This window comes from Stylophora pistillata, chromosome 14 (assembly GCF_964205215.1).
Source record: "Stylophora pistillata chromosome 14, jaStyPist1.2, whole genome shotgun sequence".
Lineage (NCBI taxonomy): Eukaryota > Metazoa > Cnidaria > Anthozoa > Scleractinia > Pocilloporidae > Stylophora > Stylophora pistillata.
The window spans coordinates 23,307,975-23,327,605 of NC_142532.1; the positions used below are offsets into that span (position 1 = coordinate 23,307,975).

General features: G+C 37.6%; 1 protein-coding gene across 4 annotated transcripts in view; it reads left to right on the plus strand.

Moving 5' to 3' along the window:
* The first annotated feature begins 1,211 nt into the window (after positions 1–1,211).
* Positions 1,212–19,631, plus strand: part of LOC111325606 (myosin-IIIb) — a 39,286-nt gene continuing 20,866 nt past the window's right edge. The window contains exons 1-21 of one of the 4 annotated variants that reach the window (XM_088744690.1): positions 1,212–1,565; positions 4,352–4,647; positions 5,813–5,917; positions 6,100–6,199; positions 7,080–7,302; positions 8,390–8,455; positions 8,960–9,050; positions 9,895–9,995; positions 10,712–10,802; positions 10,965–11,081; positions 12,251–12,355; positions 13,402–13,485; positions 13,662–13,697; positions 14,453–14,567; positions 14,959–15,010; positions 15,206–15,304; positions 15,937–16,048; positions 16,244–16,373; positions 17,043–17,114; positions 18,046–18,110; positions 19,518–19,594. In XM_088744690.1, coding sequence (XP_088600816.1) covers positions 1,451–1,565; positions 4,352–4,647; positions 5,813–5,917; positions 6,100–6,199; positions 7,080–7,302; positions 8,390–8,455; positions 8,960–9,050; positions 9,895–9,995; positions 10,712–10,802; positions 10,965–11,081; positions 12,251–12,355; positions 13,402–13,485; positions 13,662–13,697; positions 14,453–14,567; positions 14,959–15,010; positions 15,206–15,304; positions 15,937–16,048; positions 16,244–16,373; positions 17,043–17,114; positions 18,046–18,110; positions 19,518–19,594 — 2,252 coding nt within the window. In that variant the 5' untranslated portion in view covers positions 1,212–1,450. Of the gene's footprint in view, positions 1,566–3,883; positions 4,271–4,351; positions 4,648–5,812; positions 5,918–6,099; positions 6,200–7,079; positions 7,303–8,389; positions 8,456–8,959; positions 9,051–9,894; positions 9,996–10,711; positions 10,803–10,964; positions 11,082–12,250; positions 12,356–13,401; positions 13,486–13,661; positions 13,698–14,452; positions 14,568–14,958; positions 15,011–15,205; positions 15,305–15,936; positions 16,049–16,243; positions 16,374–17,042; positions 17,115–18,045; positions 18,111–19,517; positions 19,595–19,631 lie in introns of those variants that run through there. The other 3 variants (XM_022929437.2, XM_088744691.1, XM_022929439.2) reach the window with 3 other exon arrangements.

The window sequence follows — 19,631 nt, forward strand, 5'->3', positions numbered from 1 at the left end:
AAAGAATGCACGCGCAGATGACGTCAAATTCCCGCGCTCTTCTCAAAACTTTCCGCGAATTATCCGAAGATGAATTTTTGGGAACAGAATTCACAGATGTCTGCGGTTTTTTTTTTGTTTTTTTTTGTTTTTGTTTTTTTTTTTGCCCGTCTGGAAGTAGTTGTAAATGTTGGAAAAGAGTTTTAACATAATTGCTGATAAATTTGGATATTTTTTTGTCTAAACATTGTCATTTATATTCAAAGCTACGACAGTTTTATCGAAAATTTCGTGCGTTTTTAATTTTCAAACTACATCTTTTTCTTCCTCTCTTCACAAATAGCCAGTCATGTCAAAGGACCTAACCGCCTGCTTTGTTGTAAGTTGCAGCGGTTAGCTTTAAGGGCTTGTTTTCGTACATATAGCTTTCTTTCCTCGCAAATATTGATTACCCCGTTGTTTAGGAAATAAGTTATGAAGTTTCGAAATTTCAATTAAAAAGTCTTTTTCAGCCAAAGGACTAAACGAGTGGCAGATGTCTGCCTCAGCTTATCGGTTCTTGTAATAGTTAAACTTGTTAATTACTCCATCGGTACTTTATACCTCCGGAGTATTGCAATTATGAATATTATTTGAAAAGTTTTCTTTGGATGTTGACTAGGGAGGGATCAGGTAAACTTAAATAATGCTACAATCTCACCGTCAAAGTTCTGACCATTTTCCATCTCCCTTTATTCTGTGTTCTATTTTTGTGAGATAATTAATTTCCAACTCTCCAATTATTGTTTGGGCAGGCTGTAGATTAAAGAAACTTCGATCTCTCTATCAATGTATGTGCGTGTTATATTTTTAAACATGATAGATCATTACTAAAATTAGCGAGCTTGCTCCCTAAGACTGATTGATGTTGACTTACGAAGCAGTGAATCGATGGCTTTGTTTTCAAATAATTGATTTTCCGATCGTAAGCACTGCTGAGCTATACACTGGTAAGCTTTAGAGAATAGAAATATATATGTTAACATAAGTCTTAGTTGGAATTTCGTACGTTTTTATTTTATCGCCTTGAAAGGCCGGTAATACCTGAAACTCTAATTGATATACATGGGTATCAATCATCGTCTAGCCTTAAATCGTCTAAATTATGAATGATGTTTTTAAAAGTGCGGGCTCTCGTTGGACGGTTTACTAAATGTGATGAGCTACTCTTAAAGCGAACGCAGGGGGAATATTAATTAAACAGAATAAACAGGACATGTTGCAATGATCAGAATCGCATCGAACTTTTGTTGGTCGCAAAGAAATTATTTTACTATAGTGCAGATGTAGCTTTCAAGTGAATTCAAGTTAAACTCCTTTAAACCGGTCAAAAGATTTGGAATTAGGGTCCGATGTTCTTGTGGTTTTTAATCATTCCAAATTGTAACTCTCCAACAGACTTACCTTCAGTCAAGATGTCAAATAAGTAGCCATGCCGAAGCGAAAAAGTAAGAAAAAGGGAGATGACTCTAAACGAATGGAACAACAACAATGTGCTACTTCGGGAGCCGAAAAGTTCAGCTACATTGGACCGACTCCCGAGAAACGTAAGTGAATTTAACATACCGACAAAGAGAAGTCATTTGCGGTTGAATGGAAGTTGAGACGGCCAGATATGTAATATAAAGTTTTCGCTGTGTGTCTTGGCTGACACTTTGTCGTTTGGAACCGAAAGGACTTTTTTATTTCGTTTAGCCTGAAATGACCTCTATTTTTTCCTTTTTTCTAAAGTATAGTTTCAAAAGAGACATCGTTTTATTATAAAGTTATCGAGCGGCAATTTCAAATTTTTAGCGATTTTTTTTTTTTTCATATGCAAACGTTTGCTTCTTCCAACAATGACTTGAAAACGCCATTAACTGCTGATTAATTATTAAGGCCGCATTAATATTTTCGAAAAGGAATAAATTGAACCACTGTGCGTTAACTCAGTTTGACAGGCGTCGAACCTAAAGATCTAGACATAGAAAACGCATTAAATTGTCATGCATGTAAAGGATATCTTTTAACCAAGCGAGATGAGAACGCCCAACTATTTTTGAGCTGTAATCGCGCGCAGATACAAGACTCCCTCGGTGAAGTATTTATTCCATAAACTGTTTTAATCTCAAAGTTATCCAAAATATTTTAAAAGTATTTTAATGAGCCGTGGAACTGTTGACGGCCTGCCAAAGCCTTGTTGGGAAATAATGTACATGTATTTGATACAAGGTAAGAAATAATTATGCGGGGAAAAAAACCACACCGGTGCTTTTTTTTCTTTCTTTCTTCCTGCTTTCTATGACTGAGGGAAAGCCGGAACATTTTTTCTTAAATTCCTTTTTTTTCTGTCATTTATTGCTACATGTTATGTATTATCCAGTTTACTGGCAATATGTATTACCCAGTTTACTGGAAATATTTTTTAATTCTATTTTTATCATGCTCGTTTGTATGGCCTGATCGAGAAAGGCGAACAAAGGACATTTTTTTGTCAATGACGTTTTAGCCATTCGTTGTTTCCGTACGTGCATATATTTACGCGTAAAGCGATTGAAATACTCTTGAAATCAGAATAGATGAGTGTTAGAGAAACTTAAAGCCCCTGATGTTCGCAAGTATTGCATACTTGTGGTGTTTAGAAGAAAAGATGAAGGTTTCAAGATAAGATTCATCAAGGGTAAAACAATTTTGTCATCGATGATATTTGTCAGTCTTGATAAGGGCACTAGGAAATAGTTAAGAATGCCGCCATATGATGTAAAATTATACGACATCGGCTACTTTATATTTGTTCATTAGGCAGGTTTCTTTCGGTTGAAGTAAGTCCTTTAAATATTTTCATCGACAAAGACTTCTGCCAAAGGGACAACAGTGAATTTTACGTAAACTTAGTTGATTAACACAAAAATTAGTTATGGCCACGCATGTAGCATATAACAAAACAAAATTGTTTTTCGACGGAAATAAAAGTTTTTATGAATCAGTAAGGCTGTCTCTAAGCTTTTCAATCACAGTGTAAACAAGTGGTTTTCTCTTTCGTTCGATCTCTTAAAATTGTGCAATTTGGACCAACTTTAAATAGTTTTGAGTGAATGACTCAATTAGAGCCATGAGGATTGTTTAGAATTACTAGGTGTTTCTTTGCAGAAAATACAGCATTTAAAAGCATTTTGCTTCAGGGTAACCAGGAAAAACTCTTTGTCTTTCCTATCCACATTTTCTGGATTGAAAATGTTAAAGTTTGAATTTGTTACGAGAAATTCTTGTTCTATTGGTTTGCTTTGTTTATTTTTGGTTTTCGATCGGTATTGTTCTTACTTTCTAGCCAAAAGGTAATATACCATAAAAATATAACTGAAATAAAAGATGTGGGAAGATAATTTTTGAACACCAATATGAGTGTTTATCCTGACGCGACATGATGGCGTAAGGAAAAAAGTTATTTTTCGGCTGTGGACAGTAAGACACAAGTGACTACCCTTGACGTATTTTGAATATAGTGAAATACTACTTATTCTGGTGAATTATTGTTTACCCACTATGAAAAAAACAGCAGAGTTTTGCTCAGTTTAAAATGTTGCTAACTTTTCGTCAACTTTGTACGTAAACAAACTTTTGAACTTTACGTAATAAGACCGGAAAACTTTGATATTGACTATGAATGAAAAAAGAGCAGCAACTTTCCCTAAATATCGCTTCGAAGGTTGTTCCATCAATAATTCGAGACAAATAGCAAGAGATTTTTGTACGAGCTGAGTGGAGGCAAAACATATTCTTGAATCCTTGTGAAGGCGCGAAATTTTAAAGAGACTGGGCTCTACTTTTAAGGAGACACCGCGAAAATACATTGTTTTGATATCAGCGGTTTGTTTGTATTCACCGGCTCTTCTGAATTTAGATTTTATGAGCTGCAGGCAGCGTGTTTGGGGCCATTTTTTCCCTGAGATTTCATGTGTAGTGATTTTAATGATGCCATGGGCAACTGCAGAGCGTTATTGTTCACTCGCAGCTGAGCGTAATTTGCCGGAGTATTGAACCGTGGGAACTCATCGTTGCATGAAACTGCATCTATCACAGCTGTGTGATTTTGTACGATTTGCAATATGGCTGGTGATAATTTATCTCGAAGATGGACTCTTCCCGGGCGATAAACTCTATTAACAAACAGGACAACTTATCTGGGTCGCTTTTTGCTAATTTTCCGTAGTTTTGAGAACAGATTCATCAGTCATGGTTGGGTTTTCATTCGCGCGCGAAGAACAGCTCTATGGTGAGATTAGAAATGGCTATTTTTTCACTATTATTTGCGATTTGCAGCCGAATTATCGTATTATCGTTCTATGATTTGCAGCTATGATGGGGAAGAGTACCGATAGTCTTAAAGAACTCGGTCCGCCGACAGAATGGGAATTGGTTGAAAGGATCGGAGAAGGTACTTATGGTGAAGTTTTCAATGCTAGGAACAAAATTTCAGGTGAAATAGCTGCGGCCAAGGTTATAGATTCTATCCACGAGAAAATTGAAGAGGTTCTTCCAGAGTTGGAAATCTTATCAAAGTATTCTACTCATCCAAACATCGCTGGATTTCACGGCGCTTTTATGAACGTCGATACGAAACGCCATGATCAATTATGGCTAGTGATGGAGGTTTGTCCTTAATATTGCATTGAAAATTGGTGTACAGTAATTAGATATATTTTAGAGTTAATTTATCAGTTTCCAACCTTTTTTTTTCCCCTGAAGAATGCGCTAATTTTGTCTATATGTCGACCTGAATCATTACCAAAAATAGTTTTAAATGAGTGAGTACTTTAGTAGAAAGCATACCTGTAGCCAGACTGAATGGGGTAATTAGCGGCCAGGCTATAAAAAAAGCTCTTAATTAAATAAGAGAAAACAGCTGTCCGATTACGATTGTATCTTACTTAATGCTCTTTCGTTAATGCAGAATCTCAGGAAGTTTTTTGGAGGGAGTTTTTATTACGTACACAAGTTAAAGTTTTGAGGTTTTCCTGTTTGTGAATAAAATTAATATCATACGTCGTGGAAAACAAATATAGCGACTTTGTTATTCTACGAGAAACTATTAAAGACGCCATGAACACTAGCTCATTTTCATATTCCAAATAAATTTGGAGACTTAGAAGCTGAAATTTAAAGGAGCAGAAATTAAAACTGGGCAATTAGATATCATATTTGAATTTCTGTGTGTTAAACTTGGAAATTATGAGTAAGGGAAGGCCAGGAATAACACACCTGAAAATAATTTGCAAAAAATTATGTTTTACTGCGTTTCATGTAATTTACAGCAACATTAGAATAACTTTTACCTTGTATTTTAAATCATGCAGTTATCTTAACTTGCGTTATTGAGACTAAGGGCACTTCAAGTGATGAAATTAGATTTTGAACTATAAGATTCAGGGATGAGCCCTTTATGGGTCACTGTAAATTACAGGTTTTTAGACAAGATAGATAACCCTTTACATGCTACCATCCATATGGTAGATTGCCTAATATAACCATATAACACTATTTGTTACGTATCTAATACCACAGTTCAAAATATATGAACTTCATATATACATTGTATCTGATTTATCATCACGGGTTTATTATGAATCAACTCAACGGCCTGCTCCCAGTTGGCTTGTTATCTCAATTGGTAGAGCGCTGCACTAGTATCGCAGAGGTCAGTGGTTTGAATCCCGTACAGGCCTGATTTTTTTCAGGTCTGATTTTCGCTATTGCATAAATGGCACTCTCTACTGCGAGGATCGTGCATCATATGTAACTATTTGTTACTCTGTAGCTCTGCCGCGGCGGATCAGTGACAAACCTTGTAAAGAGCTTGAGGAAGAAAGGAAAATATCTTGAAGAAGACTTGATAGCCTACATCCTCTTTGAAACACTAAAGGTGATTAGAGTTCTTTTTTTTATTTTGAAAAACATTTGGATGTTACAGTGTAAGTTACTATCTGATTGGTTGGTTGTGAATATTTAATAGCAATAGAGAGTATTGTATATTTTCTTGCCTGTCAGATGAGCTTTGAACACTGATCAGGTGTAGCATTTAAAGATAAACATTTTCTTTTTCAGGGAATTGAACATCTTCACAGGCATAACGTGATGCACAGAGACATCAAAGGCCCCAACGTGATGCTGACAAACAGAGCTGAAATAAGATTAATTGACTTTGGTTAGTGTTGTCAATCAGTCAATCAATCAATCAGTCGATCAATCAGTCCATTAGACAGTCAGTTGATTTGTTGGCTAGTCCATTAGTCAGTCCGTCAGTCAGTCAATTCAATTAGTGAGAGTGTGTGAGTCAGCCAGTCAGTGAGTCAGCCAGTCAGTGAATCAGCCAGTCAGTGAGTCAGCCAGTCAGCCAGTCAGCCAGTCAGCCAGTCAGCCAGTCAGTGAGTCAGCCAGTCAGCCAGTCAGCCAGTCAGCCAGTCAGTGAGTCAGCCAGTCAGGGAGTCAGCCAGTCAGTGAGTCAGCCAGTCAGTCAATCAATGCATCATTCATTTGGTCAGTCAGTCACTTGCCTGGGGTTGGTTGATTGGTCACTTCTAAAGACGGCCAGTCAGTTGGAAAGTTGATGGGTACTGGTTTTTTTTTTTGGTTGCAATAGCAGTCAATCAGGCCATCAGCAAGTCAGTTAGTCTGACAATCTGTCAGTAGTGATTCAAACAATTAATCAGTGAGTTTATCAGACTTATAGTCAGTTGCTCAGAGAGGCAGTGAGTCTGTCACCTTGTTACTATTTCAGTCAATCAGTCAGTTGGACTGTCATTCAACTAATAAATCTCTCATTTAATCAGAAAGCATTGTGTTTGTTGTGAGAGGCACGGTGGCCTCATGGTTAGTGCCCAGGACTCTGCACTGAGCAGTCTGGGTTCAAGCCCTAATTGCTTCATGCAGCAGGAACCAGAGATATTCGCCTGCCTGATGGGCCACCTACATGTAGCTCATATACAGACTTACTTTTTTACTGTTAATCGATCATTTCTTTTGTGACTGTAGAATACAATGGATCCAGTAGTGTCAAGAATCAGTGAAAATTTTGTTTTCTTTAGGTGTGTCAGCAGAGTTGTCAAACATCCTCATGAGGCGTAATTCATCAGTGGGTACTCCATTTTGGATGGCCCCCGAAGTCATCGCCTGTGAGCAGCAGCTTGACTACAGTTATGATGTCCGCTGTGACATCTGGTCTCTTGGAATTACAGCTATTGAACTTGCTGATGGAACCACACCACTCTCTGATCAACATCCTATGCGAGCACTTTTTAAAATTCCGAGGTAATGTTAGATGTATTTCAATTTGTTCATACTTTTCCTCAAGTGAAGGGTTAAATTGTACCAGGTAGAAATGTAAATTTCTAGAACCCATGCACCCTTACCTTTCTAATAGATTTTTTCAACTTACAATTGAACCTCCACCAACAGCCACCTCTCTACAATGGCCATCTCTCCACGACGGCCTCTTTTTTTGGTCTGGTGTGCTGTCCACACTTTTATCCCTACCTCCCCTTAATGGCCACCTCTCCACACTGGCCACTTTTTTCTATCCTCAATATAATGTGGCTGGTGTGGAGAGTTTCAACTGTGGTTGACCCATTGCAGCCTTGCATCAGTTTGCATATTTTCCCTACTGTTCTCTATACAATCATATGGTAGTGTCAAGGAGAATTTGTTTCACACTCAAGACCTTCTTTGGTTGGTGATCATTTACTTTTTTCTTATGACCTTGATGATTAATTCAGCAGTGATATTGTATGGAGAAATTAGTTGTTGGACACTCATGAGAATTGAAGAGTTAACAAGGCTGCACTCTAAGAAAAATTGAAGGGAGCCCAGTGCTCTGAAACTGTTAAATCCATGGTGCCCAGCATAATGTTTTTTATGAAAAAATTAAGATTCCTGAGTCGCCCAAGAGCAAAAGTAAGGTGCCAGGGGCCACTGGGTGTTGCTAGACCACAGCCCTGGCTGAGGCACTTTTGAACTGAGTGTGGCTTAAGTTTAAAGATTGGAGGATCTTCTAAGTGTATTGCAAAATTCTCTAGCTCAATTCTGATGCCTTAGCCACAGGACTGTACAATGTATTTTAATATCAGGCCCCGGTTGTTCGAAGGATGGATAACACTGAACACTGGATAAATCTCTATCTGGTGGATAGCGCAGTACGTTTTGGTAATTAACACTTATCCGCTGGATAGCGATTTATCCGTTGGATAGCGTTATCCGCCCTTTGAACAACCGAAGCCAGATGTGGAGCTACATGTATCATGTAAATTTTTATCTGGTTTATCTTCACTAGTACTGGCCCTAAACTGATGGTTTCAATGTAGTAAATGCGAATGATAGCCTATTGATTGAACTGTTTTAGGAGCAAGTCACCATCTATGAAAAATCCAGAGCGGTGGTCTCATGAATACAGAGACTTTATTGCAAAGTAAGATTTTTTCCTGCTAAGCTATAAATTTGTTAAATTTGTTATTACTTTCAATAGAAAGTACTTCAATTTTGCTATTTAGAGTGTAGTGTCAAACATGGAACCTCAATATCTGGCTGTGAAAAGTACTTTGTAAGCTTTTGAGTCTGTGGGGCTTTTTTACCCCAGCCTTGTCGTGGTGATTTGTATACTGTTTTTGATGCTAAATAGCAATTTCCATAAGGTCATAATAGTAGCAAGTATGATAAATATTGTAAGAAATAGACAACTTTTTTGAGAGACATGTTTCGGCATGCTTATGCCATCTTCAATCAATGAGTAACTAAACATGAGTAATTATATATAGCATATAAGTGGATGAATAAACATGTCTCTTAAAAATGTTGTCTATTTCTTACAATAAATAGCAATTTATCGAAATTGGGTTATTTTTATCATTATGGTAATCTGTTTGTGGTGAAATGGTCTGCTTGGTTACAATCAGTCTGTAATTTCTTCTTTTAGGTGCCTGGTTAAAGATTTTGAGACTAGAGCTCATGCCAGTGACATGTTGAGTCATGTATTTGTCCGATGGGTGGCAGACAAGAGAGATGCTGTAAGATGATATATATGATACTTATTGTTACAAAATTATGCCAGCTTATACCCCATTCACACTGGCAAAATGTGTTTAAAAAAAATGTTTAAAAAAAAAAACAGAATCAGAGAACTTTATACTCGTTGTGCTGTATGAGAAGTTGAAAAACATCAGTTTAAGCAGCTCCTATGGAGAAAAAATTAAAACTATGTTTAACAAAATAGCTTTAATACTGTTACATGTTCAAGCTTTGGTGTGATTGTGGTTTAAGCTCAGCTGCCTAGAAACTTTTACTTAATTTGTATCATCACTATCCACATTGTACTTAGTGACAAATTTTGAAACAGATGCATGTACATGTAATCCTGAGAAAGTCTGAGATCATTCCTTAAAGTACAATAATTCTTGAAAAATGGATCTTAAATAGCAACAATTTTACTTTAGTTTATTTTCTTTGTTAAATTGTATTATTTTCTCTACGTGAAACTTGTGGATGTAAAACATGGATTGTATGATAACATTGTAGTTTTTTCATAAATATTTTATGAGAAAGTCCTAGTTTTTAAAACAACAGATAGCAGCTACCTGGTTGAACCAAATTTTTTCAAGATTTTCCTTTTAGAAATGACTTTGAGAGCGGTGAAGGATGTACATGTTAGATATGTGTAAAAACATTTCTCTCAGGAAATCAAATCAAAAGCTCAAGTCAGAACAGACACCTAACTTAAATCTTAATTTGAACATGTTTTTAGTTCCACAATTTGTTGATATCAAAAAGAATATTCAATCAGAGTGGATATGAGAAAATATATAGAACAAGGATAGATTTTTGTGCTTAATCTGTGGTGCAAAAATGTTGCAGCTTCGGAGAAAATTGATGAGTTTGATGGATGGACAGTATCAAGGTAAAGACGGGATTATGGTGGAAGCCACTAAAGAAAGAGATCAGGAAGCGTTACCAAGGTATAACAGAGAGATTATTAATACAAAAGAATAAAGAACCTCATAATTGTTAATTATTAATTGCAAAGGGCTCCATTTTGTTTCATAAAATTATGTATCTTTTAAGAGTGCAAAGTTATATCCATTTTGAAAATAGTTTTTAATATTTTAATTTAGCTGTAGTCTGCACAAATTTAGTGAAATGTTGTAAAGAGACACAAATGTGCATTGTTTGGATTTGTCTGATTTGTATTTTCCTTGCCTAAGGAATATGATGATATTCTTGGAACAGAAGAAAATGCAAAATAGGCAACCTAGTTATTTGAAAATCATGTTGACTTGGAATTAATTTCCAACTGATTAAAGTTTATAAAAATAGCTTTAATATTGTGTCCACTTTTCATGGTGGTTAAGCAAACAAAATTTGTACTACTAAAAGATTTTTTAAAATTTTGTATGGTCAGTGGGAACTCTGTATGTGTTACAATCTAACATTGGTGTCCATATTCTTGTCATTGTGTTCTTTACATTTCTTCTGGTATTAATTAACAAGGAGGATCTGTTTGACCGTCAGGAGCATCCTAAATTAGTGATCATTTTCTTTATTCTCATGACCGTAACATTTGATTCGAGGGTGATATCGTATGGAGAAATTAGAAGCCAGTCATTCTTAGGGATAAAAGTAATAAGCTGAAATTAAATAATACAGTCAACACACTTTATTATGTTTTTAACAGTCCCTTAGCTGCTCTAAAGAAAAAAAACCTTCAACGCAGCAAACATATGCAGCAGGTTGATAACTTAGCAGAGTTGGGAAGTCTGACTGAGGTAGGTCATATGCCTTCCAAGATCTCATTTCTAATTCTCCTTATAGTCTGCTGTGCAGTTCTTATGGTGAGAGTTTGGAGAATTTGTCATTGGATCAACCAATAATCCCTTAATTGATACTTTTATTTATTCTCATGGTTGTATCATTTCTTTTGTGGACAGGACATTATTCTGAGCCATCTTCTGGAAAGATATCTTAATAATCAAATTTACACATACATTGGTGACATACTCATAGCTGTTAATCCACTACAGACTCTCAACCTGTATGGACCAGAAGTGAGTCTGCAGAAATTTTTCATCATAGTTCTGCAACTTCCTGCTAATTATTCAAGACAGTCTGCTCTTTTAATCATAAGAGAACTCTATTCAAGAAACCATATTATTTTATTAAAGGCTGATAGTTTCGAAAGAAACTGTTTGGGGCTGCGTCGGTGGGAGTAACGAAATGATTTGGATATATCAACAAAAGTTGAAATGGTAAATTGGCCACCGTAATGATTACAAAAGCTGACGTTTCGAGCGTTAGCCCTTCGTCGGAGCGAATAGAGGAATTGTGGGTTGTGTGTGCTTTTAAAGGTAGAAAATGGAGCTACGTTATTGGTGGGTGCATGGCAACGAGAAAAACATGAATAAATTAGTGGAATGAAAAGCGTTCACTGATCCCTGTGGGATTGAGACTGCCGGTTTGAAAGATGAAATCTTTCAAATGACCTTTCAAATCATCTTTCAAACCGGCAGTCTCAATCCCACAGGGATCAATGAACGCTTTTCATTCCACTAATTTATTCATGTTTTTCTCGTTGCCATGCACCCACCAATAATGTAGCTCCATTTTCTACCTTTAAAAGCACACACAACCCACAATTCCTCTATTCGCTCCGACGAAGGGCTAACGCTCGAAACGTCAGCTTTTGTAATCATTACGGTGGCCAATTTACCATTTCAACTTTTGTTGATATATCCATATTATTTTAAACTCTGCTATTTAAAAAGATTACCATTTTACCATGGTTTAAGACTCCAAGGAATAAACAAAGCATGTGAAAATTGTCTTCAAATATATATGTGCATAATTTTGATGTTGGAGGTGGTCATTTTGGAAAACACTTTGGCCTGATGCATGCATGCAAAAGCACAACACATGATCTACAAAGGGCCTCCCGATGGCACCTTGAAAAATTAAATGGGTTTTGTAAACTTGTTTTTTCTGATCTTGAAATCTTGTCAGCGTCTGTATGACTGTCAAAATTTCATTTAATGTGCAATTAGTTTCATCAGTTACTGTCAATGGTATTAATTTTAAATGAAATTGTTCAGTTTTGGTCTTGATTTTGAAACTTGGTTCACTACTGAGGGACGAGCATTGGATTTGACCATTCACTGCCTGTTTTTGTTTACAAAATTTTTGCCAACTGAAACTGATATAGATTCTGTTCTATTTCCAGCTTGCAAAAAAGTATAGAAACTCTCAGAAGAGTGCTTTGCCACCTCATATTTTCATGGTAGCTGATATGACACACCAGGCAATGATACATAACAAGAACCCTCAGGTTTGAAATACACATTATTATTACCAGCTCATATTCACCTGTAAATTCCTTCTACCTGTTACACACTTTTAGTAAGGTGAAATCAAAACCAAGTTTAAATTCCAGTCCTGGAGGAACACCTTCCACTCTGCTGGATTCAGGGGGAGGGTCCGGGGGGTCTGGACCCCCCCTATCAGACCCGACGCTTACAACTTTGAGAATGAAATTCGTACATCAACAGGATCGTATGTCACTTTTTAACTGGCTGATTTTTTTAATTAATGTATCCAAGTAAACGGTAAGCGGCCAAGGAATTATAACTGGTGGGAGGGGGTGTTGGGGAGAAGTAATTTGCCTCAAAAGAGTCCAACAGTCCTTTCGTAACCAAAGTTTGGACCCCTCCAATCAAAAATCCCTGGATCTGCCCCTGCTCCACCTTCCTGCAGCCTACTTGTGGTATGTCAACCTAATTCAGGCTATTTCCACAAGGTTCCAGATAATGAGATTTCACTCTGAATGTAACTGGATTTAAATTTCACTGCTATACAAGTACTGGCAACCTGGGCTTGATTGTTCAAAGAATAGACAAGTGATACCAAAACATACTGCACTATCCACTGGATAGGAATTTTTCGAGTGGATAGCATTGTTCAACCTTGAAGAACTGGCATCCTGATCATTATTCAGATTTCCATTTTATTCTTAGTCATCTTGATTATTAAAAAAGTAGGATCATAGAAACACTTGCTGAGGGTCCCATTTTACGTCTGTTTTCCTTTTACGACTCCTTGTCTTTATACATTGTCTGTCCATAAGTGCTGTGTTAATTGATCTCCTAACTTCTGTGTTTTATTTATCTCTAGTTTCAATCTGCAAGGTTTTTTCTATTAACATAGGTTTGCCTTATTTATTATTATAATTCTTCCATAACTTGTTATTTTAATCACGTTCTTCTTTTGCCCCACCACGACTAGCTTCTTAGCTATTTGCGGGGCAAACCATTTTAATCATGTATGTCTGTAATCAGAATAAGATTAAAGTTTGTTGTGTTTGTTGTCACCTTGCAGTGTTGCTTGATCAGCGGCGAGAGTGGAGCGGGCAAAACAGTGTCGGCTGACTACCTGGTACGACATTTAGCTGAACTAGGAAAGGTTGGTACCAACTGTTGCTATAGAAACAAGTTCCATTGCTAAACCTTTATTCTCATTAGAACTGTACCATGTTTGGCTTCAAAAGAAATCATTGTTGATGATTATTGATTATTCTTTAATTGTTATAATAATTATTAGTTATGATTATTATGATAAATGACTTTTTTTTTTATTAGGCTGGAAACAGATCACTGGAAGCGAAGATTCTTCAGGTGAGCAATACATGTTATTGAAAGAAATCCTAAATCCTCTACTTCATCAGTTTCCTTATTATCATCATTTGTTTGTGGCATGACGAATTGACATTTTGAAGAGAATTTACGGGTTTATCCCTTAATGCGGTTGAAAGGTTTATTTATGCCCATACTTCTAATGTTCCTATATGCACAGGATCTCATTTAGTTATACTCCTTAGTGTTTGCCGCACAGTTCTTATCGTGTTGTTTCAGAGAATATTGGATTGGATCAACTAATAATCCCTGAGCTGATATTTTTCTTTATTCTCATTACTTGTCTGCTGATATTTTTCCTTATTTCCATCACTTGTGTACTTAATATATATATCTTATTAACCAAGTGTGAGGGCCGCACTGGGAGAATATTGGCCTGAGGTCTTGACAGTACGGACCGAGCGCAGCGAGGTCCGTACAAAAAAGACTGAGGGCCGATATTCTTCCAGTACCGTCCCGAGCAAGCTTGGTTAATAAGAGATTTATTATATGACTGAAGTTCAAAGGGACACAAGTGCGGTATCATTCGGGACCATTCGGGATAGTGCCCAGTCCAATACTGAGAGAATATTGACCGACAATAGAGCATTTTGATTGGTTGATTTTAGTTATTGGCCCTCTGACTGCCTGAGTCATGTAATAATGTATTGATATTGTAAGGAGGAATTCTGTCTTGGTCACTCATGTAAGTGAAAGGGTTGTAATTAAAAGGAAACTGAAGGTTTTTGTATTTGCAGGTCAATCCCCTCATGGAAGCTTTGGGAAATGCACAGACAGTGATAAATGAAAACTCTAGCAGATTTGGAAAATACTTAGAACTCCATTTCACAGCTAATGGAGCTCTGACTGGAGGTAGGTTAGCAATCGACAACCAGAGTTATCATTTTAGAGTGCATTGTGAATGTGTGAAGCAAAGCAAAACTAAACGTAGTTCTGTCAAGTGGTTACTTTGACACTCAATTTAAAACTGCTTTGTTTACATTAATGGCCCAGATGACTTGAATTTGCCATCTTGACAGACTGTCAGTGTATCCTTGAGTCAGTACATTTTGCACAAAAATCAGCCACTGTTCAGGGAATGAGGAAAGGCTTAGCCTGTCAGTCAGTTAGTCAGTCAGTCAGTTAGTTAGTCAGTTTGTCATAGAATCTCATTTTGTCGATTTTTCAGTCAGTTGCCAGGCCAGTTGTGTCCCAGGTTTGTTGGTCTATATCTCAAAATTTACTTTGTAACGTTTATTTCAAGGAATGTTATCAGAGTACCTGTTGGAAAAATCCAGAGTTGTTTCGCAATCAAGGTGTGTGGGACATCAAGTTTCAGTTTCTTGTTATTTCTGGTATTTTTTATAAGTATTTCCATACACTGAGGTATAAATCTCTGTTAATGAAGACTCACCTTCGTAGGTTTTTGATACTGGTATAACATCGTCAGCATTAACCAGAACTTGTCTTAGATGGCATTTTCTTTACATCTTATTCTCTATTATTTTTAGAGGAGAAAGGAACTTTCACATATTTTACTACATGATCGCTGGTCTTGCTTATAACAAGAAACTGGAGAAATATTCTTTCAAGCTGTATTCGCAGCACAAGTAAGTATTGAAGTTGATTTTAAAGAAGTGTACCTAAGTCTTTGAATTACGGACTTTATCTGTGAAACACTCCCCCCTCATGAACAGACGTATTTCCTTACGCGTATCAATCTCATGTCGTAAAACCAAAGTACATGTATTCACAGCAGTCAATGAACACAGAGATACCTTGTAAAAATAACTGGGAAAAACTCAAAGTAGAAACGAGCACACTGCTTAAAGCGCGGGAAAACGCGAGTGACCAACACGTGATTAGTTGTAGTTTTGCATTTGATTGGTTGTGAGGGTGGTGCGTGTTTTTGTGACCAATCACAAAGCGGTTTTCAGGAGTACTTTAGAATTATCTTGCTCTACTTCGCCTCCTGATTGGTTAAGAAAACTCACGAAATTTTTGCAACTAATCAGATTCAAAACTAAACCAATCGCAACTTGATGGATGGACAGTTTTCCCGCGCTTTAAGGCAGTTTGCGCGTTTTTCTTTTGCTTTGTGATTGCTGTGGGTTTGATTTTACGGCACTTATTTGAAAAGCGCTCCAAGCAAAACTAATGCTTTTATTCTGGATAACTTTTGACACGGTGTTGAAAAGCACTGTTATACTGACAAGCTCTTTGTCTTTCGTATATCTTTCAGCTACCTCCAAACAGGAGGGCGAAACCTTCAAGACTTAGTATGCACCCTTGGAAACAGACGCAAGTTTGAAGAGGTTCAAAGATGTTTTGACATCATCGGCTTTAGTCATGAGGTGAATTAAAACTGAACACGAAGTGACATGAACTTAAAAGATAAGGCTGTCTTTCAATGTCTTTTCAGACTATGGTAGTGGAAGGACTATACGCGTGTACTTCTGTGCTGAACGTTTAAAGCGTTTAATTCTTCTATATAACACTTGTGTCTAACCGTAAAAATTGTTCCTAACTATGCAACCTTTTTTTTGCAGGAAGTGTCACAGTTGTTTTCAGTATTGGCAGCCATCATTCATCTTGGAGACATTCACTTCACTGAAGATGAGTCAGTTTCGCATCTGAGCGACAAAAGTATGGTTAGCAATCCTCAAGTGCTACTCATAGGTGTGTGTAAATAAAAATTATTAGGTAAAGATACAAATAAAAATTCCTCGTATGCTTTAATTTAATCGTGCATTCTGATCGTCCTGGTGAGAGTAAACCTCTGCTTTTATTGAGCACTACTGTCTCTGTTTGAATGATCCGGTCCATTGCTTTTTTCCCATTGGAGTCCCGTCGGAACTAAGCCCAACCTGTAGCGAACCCAGGAAGAAGCTTCAGGGGGGAGGTGGGGGGGGGGGGGGGCTGCACTCCTTACTATCAGATCTGTGGATTTTTCTTATCACTTATCTGACTTTAAAAATCTTGCAACGACATGATCACATGTCTCGGCACAATATGAAGTTGTTGATATTTTCTCGTCGTGCAATATTTCTGTGTTTTGGAATCAAAGTTTGATTCAACGATTTGAAGCATGGCGAGAACCAGTGAGATTTAAAAGGAAACGTACGTGATCGACATTAAGAAACGGAAAAGGCCACGTGACGGAGTCTTGATTTGTTGAGGTTTTGACTTCTGATGACTTGTAACAAGAGCAACGCTTTTGCTACTATCATGAAGTGTTGTCAACCAAGTGATATTCGTGAGACCGCCTAAGATGAAACTCGAGATCAGCGCAAACACCGATTCTTTTCGAAATCGAGAACAATCATTTTGATCAACATCTTCTTTCAGTTTCTTCGTTGTTGGGGATTAATGCAGTGGAACTCAGAGATGCATTGACAACAAATAGCAATGTAACACGAGGTAAAGCAATTTACTTTTCGGGAATTGTTTTTGTAGACCAAGTTTGGTTCCCATCGTTTCTTCTTTGTCCTGACGAAGGGCTAACGCTTGAAATGTGCGCTTTACAAATTCTTTACAGTTGCTAGTATACATTAGAACATAGCTAGCAGAGCCGCGCAATCAAATTCAATATACGTAAGCGGGCTCAAAATCCCGATAGTGCACGCTGATAGCGTCAGCAAATCGCTTCGCCAGAAATTTTTTATTTGCGCGCGAATGGCCATTGTTAGCGCGGGGAAAAATAATATATTTCGCGACAATAATGGCTACAAACAGAAACTCGGCCCACTAGTCCCAAAACGAAGACAATTTTCCGACCTTTTCCCATGGGCTAGAGTTCTTAAATGAGGCAAAAAAAGGGAAAAACAACGGAAAAGGAGACTCGGCATCAGCGCCGTCACGATTCGCTTCGCTTGATACTGTTGTACGTTTTTCGCGTCGGGTTTGATGCACAATTCCACCGGCTATGTTCTAAAACAATTGGTTCATGCTTTCAGCTGTGCACTATCGAGTTATGGAGCACGTGGGAAGTTTGGAGAGCACTCAAGAAGCTAGAGTTGCCCTCGCCTATTGCCTCGGGCAAGTCTTACGCTTCTGTCGTGCTCTCCAAACTTCCCGCGTGCTCCATAACTCGATAATGCACGCTAAAGCATGAACCAATTGTTAATTATCGACTCAGTTGATAAAACCAGATTTTCTCATAATACCCCCACCGGCCTAGCACCGCAGTTTCTCTAGAGACTTACCTCCTTTATTCTTTATTTTGATGTACATTTTTTGCATTTGATAGCTTTTTTATATTTAAAGTCGCATATTCCTCTCAGAAATTTTTTACTTTTCATTTTTGCCGACTAATGATATTCATACAAACCTATTTGTCATTTATCTTCAGGAGAGACTATCGTTAGGAACAATTCTGTTGATCAGGCAGTGGACTATCGCGACGGAATGGCTAAAGTAAGTTGACCAAATAATAAAATTGTTTTCGCTTGTTCCTTAAAGGATAAGACTCATTAGCGGTGTAGTCAACGAAGTTTCTCGTACTTCAAGTAGTACTTAACACTTTTGTCACTCTTATCAAAAACAGAATTCTCCTCCTAACCGACAGACCTTACTCTATCAAACTTAAGACCTTCCATAAATCCTGCGGAGCTATGTTATCTCCATTTCATTAGTTTATTGAGGTTCGCCAACATACAACACAAAAATATGTATAAAAAGGTACCACAAAGGCAGGAGAAAAAAACAGGGCACACCCCAATTGGCATTTGTTCCCCCAAACAAATTACAACAATAAAATCACAATATTCATAAACAATATTTAAAAACCAATGAAAGTCAGGTTAGATGCTAGGGCGGAATGTGCTTGTCCATTTTGTCTATATAGTGAAGTAGAAGAGAGTGTTTGAAAGTTTTGATAGTTTTGGCTTGTTTCAGTTCGGGAGAGAGATTGTTCCAAAGTTTAATTGATCTTGGGAGAAAAGACTGGTGGAAGTACTGTTGTGTATGAGTAGTAATAGGCCGAAAGTTTGAAGGATGATAATGACGAGTCATATAACGAGATGCAATGGGAAAAAGGAGATGATTAAAGTTTACAGTAATAAGACCAGATCGTATTTTAAAAACTAAAATTATTTGATCAGGCGCTCAGAGTAGGGGTAAGCGTCTCTATCAGGATAGTTCATGATAAACCTGGTGGCCCGCCGTTGCATACTCTCTAGTAGCCTATGATGTTAGCAGTGTAAGGAGACCATAAGGACGAGGCGTATTCTAAAATAGGGCGGACTAGTGTAGTGTACATCAGTTTTCTAGTTTATTTGTCAATCTGCGCCAAGCTTTTAGTTGCGCAGAGTAAATCAGGGCAAGCCGAAGGAGAACATGTAGCTGCTGAAAAGAGCGGGAGATTTGTGGCAAGGTGGCACGCGCGAAAAAATAACTAACGATTGTACTAGTGCGAGAAAACATTTACCGTTGGTCAGAGTGGAAGCACCTCTGACGAGCGCGAAACCGTGGAGACGTCAGAAAGCGCGGGAAAAACAGTCACCGTTGCACGCGCTGAAGAACACGAAACCAACGGAAAGCGTGCGATTTTGCACTAATTGAAAGGGTGATTTCGTGTGAGCGCGTCACTCCTGGAAAGGGCGGGAATTCGAAACCTGGTTATAGAAATGTTGTCAAAGGGGGTCTTCATATACAAGACTGAGTCCATTTAACAGAAATAAGCAGACGGTTATTTGAAAAGCACTTGTTTCTTTTCTGAATCCCCGTGTGGAGAAAGGGATTCTCCCTCTTCTTTGATTCACCTTCCTCCATACAGTGTAAAATCTTTCAGAAATCTCACGGGCTTTCATTGTTGGTTTTCAGGCACTGTACGGCAAGCTATTTAGTTGGCTTGTTCACCGAATTAACGCTTTACTGAGGACAGAGAGAGGACGCCTAGTGTAAGTATCTTTGTAGTAATCTGGTTTTCTCATGGGA